General features: G+C 40.5%; 1 protein-coding gene across 14 annotated transcripts in view; it reads right to left on the bottom strand.

Annotated features, from left to right (window-relative positions):
• kif1b (kinesin family member 1B) overlaps positions 1 to 12,652 on the bottom strand; it is a 53,678-nt gene extending 41,026 nt beyond the window's left edge. For 7 of the 14 annotated variants that reach the window (XM_058642559.1, XM_058642566.1, XM_058642561.1 and 4 more), the window contains exons 1-2: positions 12,367 to 12,647; positions 10,751 to 10,905 (exon numbers count right to left, since the gene is read on the bottom strand). In XM_058642559.1, coding sequence (XP_058498542.1) covers positions 10,751 to 10,856 — 106 coding nt within the window. In that variant the 5' untranslated portion in view covers positions 10,857 to 10,905; positions 12,367 to 12,647. Of the gene's footprint in view, positions 1 to 10,750; positions 10,906 to 12,366 lie in introns of all 14 variants that reach the window. The other 7 variants (XM_058642557.1, XM_058642565.1, XM_058642560.1 and 4 more) reach the window with 3 other exon arrangements.
• Between the last annotated feature and the right edge of the window lie 484 nt (positions 12,653 to 13,136).

Here is a 13,136-nt window from a genome sequence, read left to right as displayed (position 1 = left end):
TGACTTTCTACAATCCATCAACTTCAAAATATTTAATTTGTTAAACTGAATAATGCACCGTTCTGGATTTCACCATGTTTTCTTTGCTGTCGCATTCTTCTTCTATGTACTGGCTTCTTCTTTTAGTGGAGCACACACACAGAGCATCAAGGCCAGTTTGAGTCGTACTGAAGGTATAAATGCAATATTAATTCAACTGCCAATTACACTACCTGGTTGTATTAGACAAACCTTTGATTTCCTGATTTAGAAATGTAATTAAGTACAACTGCTAACAATTGCTTTTAAATTCATTTTACACTGCTGTAATTACCTTTTTTCTAATGCTATGTAAACGTACTGATGGAACCAACAAAACGTGAACATGTTGCTGTGCCAATGTGTGATTTTAGAAAATATGCTGGGACTCCAGAATCAGAGACACATCATGTAAAACAACAGCATTTGAGTCTGTTGTGTCGCTCTCTTTTACACAGCCAGATTTGTGACTAGACTGCAATATAGGAACAACATCCCTGCCTTGTACAGATTGAGCAATGTGGGCTCCAGTCACTTTCACTTCACTTTACATGCTTGCACCTGTAGATCACTCACACACAAACAGAAACTGTGTGAACACACTAAAGCATTGCACAAAACTGTCAGAAAAGCAGATGTCAATGAGGAATTCCTTTACTGTCCATTTATAGTAATTATTCCCACCAGAGTCATGTCCGGGACTTAAAATGGCAGACGCACTCAGCTGCCTAATAAACAACGTCATCATTCTGTCTTTCTCAACCATGGTAACAGGTATAGGAACAGATTTTGGTTGCCATAACGACCTCAACTTGGCACAGGAGGGGATGATGCGGCACACTGCGCTCTGTTTTCTCTGCCTCAAGCATTCCCTATCACATCTCTGTAGAAATAAAACAGCCATAGGTATTACAAACTATTAAACAGTAATTACAGGACTCTAATCCTTTTTAAGTCCTTAAACATACAGCAAGGCTTTAGGATTTGTGACTAAGACATTAAGTTACTTGTTATGTATATTTTCTTGACAAAAAAGAGTTTAATACATTCTCAGTGGAAAATTTACAAGAATATTGTGATGGGGTACAACTGGTATTTGAATGGTTGCAGTCACCATCACAAAACCACAAATTAGAGGTAAAAGTCATAAAAACTGGGACTGTTTTATCAATACTGAGTCAACATCAGGCCACCAGAAACAATTAACCTTTCACTCAACAAACCGGTGACATATTTAATCAGGGGTGAGCCCAATGATGAGCGAAGACACGCAAGCTACTAAATAGCACATCAGTATAATTTAAATGGAGACTTTCCAAAAGGACTACAGCTCTGCATTTTCACTTCCTGTCCTCCCCAATATAGGACTGATGGGATGTTGGCACTTCCCAGGAACTCTCCATAACCAGGCAGGGTGAATATAAGTTAACTAACCACATCCTTCTATTGCTCATTTGGTTATCGCTGGCAGACATTTTGTACTCCAGCATTCAACATGGGGTCCATAATCTGGCCAGGAAAGCAAAGAGACCCCTCAGTGATTAGGTTGTTAGAAGGCCTTGTTAGAGACTGTCAGAGTCTAAAACAGCTGAATACATCATCCTCCCTTCCAGTAACTATCTAAGAAGCTGATGAAAACTGATCAATGCCTGTCTGGGATTACAGGCAGGGCAGTAATACACTATGCATGTACATACATTAAATATAAAAGAAAACAAGTGGAGGAATCAGTGAGGAATACAGAAAATTATATCTGTGCAGAATTACAGTAGCATGTGTGTTTTTTTTCAGCCACACAGTTTTAATAACTAGTGTCTTGTACAGGTATAACAAAAAATAGTGTGTTTTGTATTTAGGGTTGAAATGTTCTCAAATCAATGGTTAGCTTTGTGCTATCACTATGTCAAAAGAGAAACAGATAGCAATGAAATTTTACTAATGTGTTTCCATACAACCTGTACTGGTGTCATAGTTTTTGCATGAGTGGAAAGGCAAAGCAGCTGCTGACATTAAACGAGTGCTTCAGCAATGCCACATCAGTGCTAATACAATTGCTCAGTCTTAAATGGGGAGCATGAAGAGAGCATGGAGTACATGCTGGGGTGGCCACAGAAATGATCTGCATGTTGTATCCTGTATCTTTAGAAGAGAGAGTGTGATGGCTCGGTTGCCAGGGCTGCAGCACAGGTGACAGAGTTGTCACTGGACGCAGCTCAAAGCTACAGGCTATAAGTAGTGTCTGAGCACTGCTGTGCACATTTGACAAACAGCTGAGCTTGTTGCAGCCACAACACTGGACAGACAACATATCCAAAACAGAAACCACCATGTGGTATCTTGATTAGGCCCTTGGATACAGTGCACTTTTGCAACTGGTCACGAAGATGCCTTGAGGCCTTTAATTAAAAAACATCCACACAGCAATTCAATATTCCTCACCTGACTCCTGCCAAAAAGACATGCATTTTCCAGACAGGTATATGAGTTTGCCTTGCCAGGGGACATGACCTTTCACAGAATCTATATCACTGTCATCAATATAGAGCAGTGTTTCACAAACTTTACACAGTCCCATACCCCTTGAGACATTTGACCTCCAGCCATTTACCCCTTACTCCTGCGCACTTGAAAAAAAATGATGACCGCCTTTTGTTTTGTATACCCCCTATATCACCTTGTGTACCGTGTACCCCTGGCCAAACTGGGGGTACAAGCAACCCAGTTTGGAAATTACTGATCTAGACAAACTACAAACTTCTCAGATGCTGCTCAGAAGGCTGATCATGTACATTTCCACTTCCTACCAGGATAGACGAAAGAAAAAGGCAGGAAGACGCCAGAACAATGCACTGAAAGCTGTATAATGCGGTTAAGAACATCATTTTCAAAACACATGGTATCTAGTCAGCTAAATGTGAACTAAATTAAACCAAAGTAAACCAAAATATGATGTCTCAAACATATTTGAAGTAACTGCATCAAAGAAACTAAATCATGGGGTTTGGGTAGGGAGTTTGAGCATTTTATTTGGATGACAGTGGGGTGAAAACTCAAGCATGATGTTTTACAGCATCATCAGCACATTTTCTTTTTTATTCTCTCAATTAATGCAGCTGTGTTTCTTATAACGTATTTGTCTTATAGCCACTAATTCACAGATGTGTCTACTTTGTAGCTAAACCATACCAAAAAGAAAAAGTAAAGCAATAAAATTACACTCTGCCTAGGTAAAAAGCAATGGGAAAGGGCGCAGTCCTGGCCTATGTGCCAGCTGTTTCAGCTCTGACTACAGTCTATTTATACAGCAGCAGATGGAGGCTTGTGCTTCACATGCCGACCGACTGTCAGTGACAGGAAGGAATGGACAGATTTCAGCCGCCCAGCCTTTCTGCCAAACTCATAGCCAAAGCATACATTGCTCTAATCCCACAGACACTGATAGCTAGCTAAGGCTGTGAGTGTAGCCTTACTGAGTCCATTCTAACAGAGACTATGGAGAGGCTTCTAGAAGCTACCAGACAGACAGAACATGCTAAGCCAGCAGGGCTCCATTCAGGAGATAAACAAACACAGTAGAACTACAACAAAGAGCGAGAGAGATATCAGACAGCCTCTCGGGTGATGACACATGGGGTTAAACCCGCATTTAACTAACATGAATCGCAGCTGAAGTAACACCAAATATCTAAATGGCACGCGGCAAATGTAAAGCCTCATGTGCTAAAGAAAATTCTAGACATATCCACCAAATGAACATATGAATTATTTGTGGCTAAATGTTGAAACATGTTCTAAATAAAATAAGCTCTTCACAGCTCCAAGAGGGAATGAGTTTCTCATGGATCAGATCCAGGGAGGACATTCTCTTCTGTGCAGGTGCTACCTCAAAAGGTCAGAGGTGCTTCCCAACACATCCTGTGTCATGGAAAGCTAAAGCTATACCTCTGTAGTTTTAGACGAGTCTGGTATTTTCCAGTTAAAAATAGTCCTTAACATATAAACGTTTCAAGCTCCCTCATGTTAGTAAGAAATGTTATGCTTTAAGAATAACATTTGAGATGTGAACATGTGGAATATTTTTTTCTTCCGAGTTCAACTTAGATTAACAACATTACAAGTTAGGATTAATTGTAAATGAATAGTGTATGAATCGGATGCCATGAATTGATATCAGCATACTGAGGGAACCGTTGTGATTCAGTGATTCCAGCAGTACATAATTCCAACAATAAAGTAATTTCTTGTTCTTGAGAGCTTTGCTAATATTAGCTGCAGTTGGCAATCAAGTTAAGATAACGCAACTGAAAACCATGATGAAAATCTGTTCTCTCTTAACATTTGTGTTTTAAACCTTGACCTCTGATATTTTTTTCAGACAACATAAGGATCATCATATGATCCAGGGCTAAATGGCTGAGTACTGACATTGTAGACCAAGCAGTACAAGGGAAATACAGAGCCCCTTACATTCACTGCTCACAAAAGGCAACCATTTTACAATGCAGTGACCTGGATTTCCCCAACTAGCCTCCGCTCAGAGACTGAAGTTTCACTTTAAATGCTTCCAGCATTTATGTAAGCAATGTGACGTCACAACTCTAGCACACATAATGTGTGAAACTACAACTCCATCCATCTTTAAAATTAAAAAAAATATAAAAAACAAGCTGCATCATGTGACTGATATGTTCCGTGACACATTAAAGAAAAGCACTGGCTGATGATGCCTCAGGCTGATGTCAGATGAGTAACACCCTTTATCCTGCACTTTCTCTGTGGAGGACAGAGATGACGCATGAAACTGTGTGCATCAGTGTGTCTGTGTGCGTGTGTATGTTTAGAACAGAACTCTATGTTCTGCACAGTTTTCAATCTGTAGTCGTTTTTGAAAGGCAGATGATCAAGTTCCCGAAAGAGTGAGCTCAGCTGTCATTTAAATTAAAGTTTTCAAAAATAATAAAAAATAATACACTGCCAACACCCCCCCCCACACACACACACACACACACACTGCTTACTAGTGCATATTAGAAAAAGAAGATCACGTCCAGCACCTAGCTACCCGTGCCTGGACTGCAAAGCTCTCCAGCTTGCCTTTGAATTCAGTAGTCAGACTGTGGGAGGAAACCAAACAATGGCGTCTGGAAAGGGAGCTGTGTCGGTGAAGGCACAAAAACTGAAAAACCCATTCACTCTCTAGAATGTGGGAAGCTTCAGCCATTTCACCCAACTCAGGCAAAGAAGCTTGCCAGGAGTGCCATTCCTTTGAATTCATTATTTACAGCTCTAGAACATAACACAATACAAGTATTCATAATAGTTGCATTGTCCTATGACCCTATCTGCAAATGCAGGAAAAGACTCAAATGTGACATATTTCTCTTCCCCAAAAAAATCAGGTAGTGATAATTTATGTAAACACCATCTCTGTAACCTTTTGAACTGTTTCGGTACAAGTGTGAATCTAGGACACTAGAATTTCACCAAACTACTGTGTTGTTCCACCTTGTTATGTAATGGAGGGTGTGTGGTTTGCCTTTTATCTCCAGTAGTTATAAACATTAATGGATTTGTTTGTTCTGCAGGCCAGTGGCCAATCGAGCTGAGGCTTCTAGTAATGGCTGCCCAAGAGCATCAATAACATGTTGTCCTGAAGGTTTCCATGCAGCCATAAAATGAACACAATAATCTAATTTAGGATGGAGATTTCCGTCATTCATTTTCTTTCATTTAATAATGGTATTTTGGTGCATTTCCAGGCTTTTACAGGAGACACAAACTGCAAGAAATGTACCCACTGACATGTTATAGCTTTACCTTTTCTTTTTTCTTGCATGATTCTAATGCATTTCTCAGCCTCCAATCATTTTAACAGAAATCCCATCATCTGTAGCCAGACGAGGGTATGTGCTTGCCATCTCACGCTGTCCTACACGTGAATGATGCTCATGCACAACTCAGCCTGTCTTTGCTGCTGCTGTGACTGCGTTTATATGCCCCTCCCCCTCTCCCGTCAGCTCACGTCCCATCCGCTTGTCTCATCTCCCATATTTTCTGCAAGAAGATGCCAACAACTCCCACTTAGCCTTATCACAGGTTGGGATGAAGTCTACATTTAGCAAAGCTTAAGTATGGAAAGAAATTCCACCACATTGGGGGAAATGAAAGAGGATTGCATACTTATTTTACATTACAGGAAATACAATTGTTTTCAAGATGTACTGATAACACCTTAGGCTTTGAGACATCTGCGGCTGATCCTTGAGCCCCTTGAAGTTGGCAGAGCCTAATTAATGATGTTATGCAGCAGGGTCCCTTAGGGTAACATCATCACTCACACACTCGTATAAAAGGCTTGTTCTAAGGTTACAAAAACACTTTTGAAGTGATTATAAACTTATACAAACTATTATGGGTAATATTTGGTATATGAAATAAGGAGTTTGTTTGAATAAGGACACACACTGGACAAAAACAGAAAAAAATAACTAACAGTGATTAAGAGTCAACATAACTTGATATGGAAACTTGCTCTACATAGCTAAAACCTCCACCGAGTAAGATAAGTTATTTACCACTTTCCCCTGACCTCTGCCACAACTATATTCCATACCTGTGGTGAAATGTCATGTTGTGGTTTCTTATTCATTTCAAAACACTTCAATGAAGAAGAATAGTTATTATTCTCTGCTTTGTTGTTTGCATGTTATTTTTTATGCAGATAGACTGACCCTCCATTCAGACAGATTGCTGTCTATCCAATGACAAATCAGTCCAACCACAAGTGTTTTATAAAAGGGGTCACACACCCATTTGCAAATTGGAATTGTCATGAAGATGCCTGACATGGAAAGCCACCATAGCTATGTGCCACCTTTTAATTTGCAATGTAAACTGTAACGATGACATTTGATTTGAACACTCAGTAAATATAATACCGATTGCATGAACAGAAGCCTAAAGCCTAAACAAGGGACCTCAATCCAGATATTATGCCTAGTCTCATTCAAAGACGATGTCAATATTGAACTTAAATTAAGTATCTCTGATCCTCATCATCTATCCACCCATACTCTGTGACCAAGTCTACCTGAATTTTCAACAGCAACAGCCTAACATTCCATTTCAATTAGAGGGTATATGAGGGCAGTACTGCAAGGCAGAACACCATGAAAAAAGATAAAACTAGAGCATATGACAAAAAAAGGAAAAATAGAAGATGTAAGAAGCTTTTATTTATTCATTCTTAATGTTTCTGCAGTAGGGGAAAACCAATGCTGTTGCCTTGACAACTCAAAAGCATAAAAGACATAGAGAGGAGATATTAAAAGATAGATGCATGGTACACTTCCTTACACACTGACTCATATGATTATTTATTCCTTGTGGTTATCATGAAAAAAAGATTTACAGAGATTCCACTGGATCTTATTATTTAAAAAAAAAAAAATATCCTAACACTGTAAGTCACTTTTTATTTTGCTGTAGTGACAAATAGGTGCATTGGAATTTGTCTGTGATACTTGACATGGATTGGTGCTTCTGGTATGACAGTCCTGTGACACAGCATGAACTGATAACAGACACAAGCATCTGCTCGTCCTCCCTCCTCATTCTGAGGATAGTCTGGAATGTGTGAATCTGCTCTGTGAGTAGTTCAAGTGGGCACATTTGTGTCACTCCACAATAACCTTAGCACCAGCCACCAGGCAATGAGGAATGCAACACCCTGAATACCCCCCATGTGTATGTAGGTATATATGCACCTACAATGGCCATAAGGATTATGGCAGCAGGGTGTGGTGACCTGAAGCAAGCCAGTGGATTAATGGTCCTAATCAGGTCAATCGGCCTGTCTGCACATGGTTCAGCAGTAAGATGACCATCTTTCATCCAAACCCATGCTCACCATCTAACTCCACACTTGCCCAGCCAGCTATCTCTTCACTCACCACAATTTATTCATACGAGATGGGCCTGTTGTCATTTCTGCTGTGGTGATAGCCTCCCCTCATGTGTAACTGACACTGAAGCTAATTCTTCGCTGTAGGGTGTTAGTAAGGTCACCATCCACTTAGCCAGAACTAAGAGGAGACTCAGCAGAATTGTATCTGAAGGGTGAAATTTTCATTAATGCAGTGACCTTCTGTTTGTTCTAACAACTGGTCAATTAGGTTACTTCCAGGATATTGTGCAACATTTAGCAAAAGGAAAATTTGATCTAAATGAAAAGGAGAAAAAAAAACACTGATCTAGTTACAGGCAGGTTTGCTTGAATAAAACAGAGGATCTGTTTCCCTTTTATGCAGTGTGTGAGCGCTATTGGGCATCTTTGGCCATACATGCATGGGTGGCAACTCACTGGCTAAATGGGAACAACACATGGGCTACACAACGAGAGAGCGATGTGGAGAACACTTGGGGCTCGAATGAAGACAGGCCATGGGTGTCCTGGAGTTATTCAATATCTTGGAGCAACAATAGTTGACTGATGCAACAGTCTATCGCTCCCCCCTTTATAATTTCATTAGCGCTGGTATTTTTAAGAGCTTTCACTGAAAGAGGCCTTTTTTGTTTACAGCCTGCCTGCAGAGGCCTTAGACACATTTCCGGCACAGTGGATAATCAGTTTGCTGCCCCCTCGCCTGCACCCTACCCTTGAGAATCCGCCTTGCATAGTGAAAAGGAGGCAGAGAGAGGGAGACAGCATATGCTGCCCTTGCCCCCAAGCTCTCTCTCTCTTTCGCTGTGTTGTTGACATACACAGACAGACACATATACCCTTGAGTGAGTATCAACAATAGGAGGAGTGCCACAGCTTTGTCCAAATATCTGCCAAACACCTGAAAAATTACCAAGCAATTCCATTACAGCTTTCTGACCCATTTACTTGCCATCATTACATACTCCGCCAATTATTGTGTATCTGATATGGTGATAAGAGAAGACATTAACAGAAATGCTTGTTGTTGACATGTTCATCTGTTTTGAATGTGGTTCCGTAATATTTCTAACAGAAAGGGATATGTTAAGTCATGAAAAACACCTGCAGTATAACTATGAAGCACAAATCACTATCATCAAAACTGAAGAACCATCTTTAGCACAATACTGAATTAACATTAGCTGAACTGAATGTCAAGTCAGCTAGTTCTTACTGCACATCAGTTGACTCCAACTGCATGTGCATGTTTAAGCCACTAGCTTCCACTGAACCTGAGCATCCTAATACAACAGCATTCTCAGCATACCATCTGCAATGAAGTCCTGATGAAGGGAAAGAGCATGGCTGTCTGCCAGCCTCCCTTTCTGCTCTGCAATCTGCCCATGTGATAGGATGTAGAGTAGGCAGTACTGCAGCCTCCTCTCTTTTGCTCACACACACACACACACACACACACTCACTCTAACCCCTTAAAACACTGCATATTCCACTGCAGTTCTGCCACAAACCACAAGTCACCCTCCAGCACCTCTGAATGACATTGACATAATGAAAACCAAGGGCTATGGAGTTAAAGTACTGAGGGATTTGACAAAGCTTCTTTTTGGTAGAGTATGAGAGATAAGGCGCAATGGAGCCACAACTGGAAAGTATACTTGATCTTATGGAGGATTCATACAAGCTCAGTCTAATGACCCCAGTAAGACTAACAGACAAAACCAGAGGCAAATAAGAACAGGTTTCTGCTGTCACATGCTGTCTTGTTACCAAGTCATTAGATGTTTCCATGCTAATGTTATGGAGAGACTGTTCAAAAGGGGGACATACGACGCAGGAAAGGTTAAAGAGGCAGCTAGCACTTCACAGTTCCTGATGACTCACAGTCACGAGTAAGTAAGCAGGTCGGTTCACAGTAAAAGAAATGCCATTCAGATTTTCGTCTCTTATTCTGATATAGTCTAAACTTTGGTAGTTTCTAACATAGCAGAAGCTAAGAAAGGTATCATCACAGATTTGCACTTCCAACATTTAATGGAAAGATATGAATTTACACCCTCAATGTGTATAATTAAAAAATATTATATAAATAATTAATATAATTATTATACTTTCACAATACTTTGTGTGACTAAAAGTATAATACTGCTGAGCAACACACCATGAAAGAAACACAAGAACATCCATGCATCCTCATCATGTTAACCACCAATCCCAATAATAAGTTATGGATACAGTTGAGAAATTATTAGTTAGTGGTTCTTTGTAAATGCAACCCAAAAGTTTGACAGTGGACTTGACAAAAAAGTAAAACGTGGTTTATTTTGTAAATGATTCACTTCAGGCTGTTACACTTTACGGGTTGTTCACAAACTGTTTATCTAAACAAAGAGATAACAATCATAAACTACATGGCAACATGCATTTCAACTATGTGATAAAGCATTGATGAATTGAGAGCAGGCCACATATAGTGTGTGGTGACCTCTGGGTCCCCCAGTATTGACCAATTCAGCATTTCTCTCTCACACACACACAGAGACTCTTTGGCCATGCAGGCCCCTTCAGAGGAGGAGGAATTTCACTCTGTAAGCCTTTTATTCTCTTTCAAGCAGTTTCTCCCCAACTGTGCACTATTCAGCCTGCTCATTCTACTGTTCTCTGCTAAGACCCGTGTTGTCCTTAAAGACAATGTGGGTGCATGTGTGGTACACTAAACTTCCCTTAGAGGAAAGGCCTGCATAAATGTAAGAATGTGTGTTGTTGTGTGCATGCCAGTGGACTACTTACTTGTAGTGTTGCCTTGCATCTGAATTATACATTTCGAGTCCTTGCTCATCTCCCTGGAGTTGAAGGGTCGAACTCGAACAGCGACTTTTACAGACGCCCCAGACATGTTTGCGGTTTATCACAAACTCCAGGTAAGTTTCCTTGTATATCCCCCCCTGTAAAGTAAACAAAAAATACATTTAACTGCAACTGCTTTGTAAAAAAATGAATCAGATCAGATAAGGGTAAACATGAAGGGCAAAAGTATCTCTTTCCCTCATTTGAAAAATATAAACTACAGGAATGGTGGCTACTCTGTTCATTGTATTCCAGGATTCCTGGATTCCAGGATCATTGTATTGTTTTTCAGGACGCCTTATAAACTCATGAACTACAGATGAAAATTAACCTTTTTGGCTAACCCTGGCATATTTACAGAAATGTTTAATAAAAAGAAAGACATGAGAGAGAGAGAAGAAGGAGGTAGTAATGCAGCATTATAGATGTCAACAGCTAAAAAACAACAAAGAGGAAGAATGCAAAGGACAGAAAAGATGAAGGCAGAATGCCACATAACAGATGTCAACTGCCATGAAACACTAAAACAGAATATGCACTGTCCATGTCAAATAAACTCATAAATAAACTGAATGTAAATCATACAAGATGTAAATCAAAACATTGAAGAAACATAAACATAAAAACTAACATCAAACAGAAAAACAACAATTAAATGGCTGCAAAGTGACTAATTTAATTTATATATACACAACAGATGTGGAATACACTTTGGTCAAATAGATAGAGCATACCTACATTAATTGGGCTGCACAAATGTTTCTCTCAAAACCACTCTTTGCAATATTATATTTACATTGAAATCTATGCTATATCTTCTCCCGCGTCCTGCTTCTGACTACACAAGCCAAATATCTGGTGTTTTTCCCCCGTCCTTTTGCAGTCAGCCATACTTGCTGAAGCATACGCCCATGTAACTCTATCTGTCTGTTTGGTCTGGGGGGCTACAGTGGGTCAGTGAGCTGGGCCTGTCTGCTGCATCCATCCTACACTGTCCATCCACACTGTGTGCACACAAAGAGCTTAAAAGGTTCATTTTAGAAAAACATTATTAAAGTGTGTGGAAGTAGGCTAATCCTCCGCTGCTGTCTGTGTGTTGTGGAATAGAGCAGGGAGGAGTTGCATGCTTGTTTTAGCAGGACAGACACTGTACTGTTCTCTGCGTATATCAAATGTAGCATTTCATCCTCACTGGTGCAATGTGTCATACACAGGGTTGTGCTGTAAACTATCGTCTATGAATGAAACGTTAATGACAAAACGTAATGAGACGGAACTTACCAACCTCTGTTGTTTGTCTGACGGATTTATCGGTCTAACCATTAACAGACAGTGTTCTTATAAAGTGCATCTAACATATATTATATTAATTTAACACGAATATCGTACTGTTGACGGAACCGAGGCTAGTAGCGGTCCAAACACACGTCTCTTGTTAGTGTCGTTAGCTAAAACAGACAGACACTCACCGGCCACCAACAAATACATCAGGTACAACATGAAATAACAACCTGCTCCTGCGCTGCAACAATTAAAACATAAATATGTGGTAAACTCACGTTAGAGGACTCTCACCACGACGACGCCGACACCACAGGACAGTGGTGGGAAGTCACGGTAGCTTAGCGGGGCGTCAAAATGTGTTGTTTTCTATCAGAATCTGTGACCACGAACGCTGTTATTAAGTCCAGCTTGGTGAAAAACACCCACCATAGCGGTGTCCGGATGCTGTAATGTCGGTCAGCGGATTATTGGCGTTTATTCTCCCTGTGTAGGTGAAAGAGAAAGATGTCTCTACGGCACCGAAGCGAGGAGGAGAGGAATTGATAGATAGCCTTGATTTACCCAACAGATTACGTCAACTCGCTCTCGGCCGACGCTGACTGACAGCCGGACAGACCAACGAGTGACGAGACATCAGTGACGTAAGCGCCGGACAGCCAATGGTAATCCTCGAAATAGGACGGTGGGCAGAAAATGGGCGGGGACTCACTTTCTCGCTCCCACTCGCTCTTTTTTCACGCTCGTGACGCCACACTGCAGGATTTCTTCTTCCCACCCAGCAGCTCTGCCCCGCACCGCTGTCACCGCAACATGCAGGGTCACCGCAAAGAGCGCCGTCTAGCGAGACTTTGTCACGACAAACAAAAGTAAATACATGAACGATTATGTGCCTTTCATGAAAACACTACAGGAATAAGAGCAAGGCAATATTATGGTTGTGTCATCTAATTTCTAATCTCATTAATGCGCAAAATTATCATTACTGTTAATCCATACTCTTTTATAGTATGTCTTTAGTTGTAATGTTGTTGGAAAGCCTTGTTTT

Source organism: Solea solea, chromosome 11 (assembly GCF_958295425.1).
Source record: "Solea solea chromosome 11, fSolSol10.1, whole genome shotgun sequence".
In the NCBI taxonomy this organism is placed as follows: domain Eukaryota; kingdom Metazoa; phylum Chordata; class Actinopteri; order Pleuronectiformes; family Soleidae; genus Solea; species Solea solea.
This window is presented reverse-complemented; position numbering and strand designations above follow the sequence as displayed.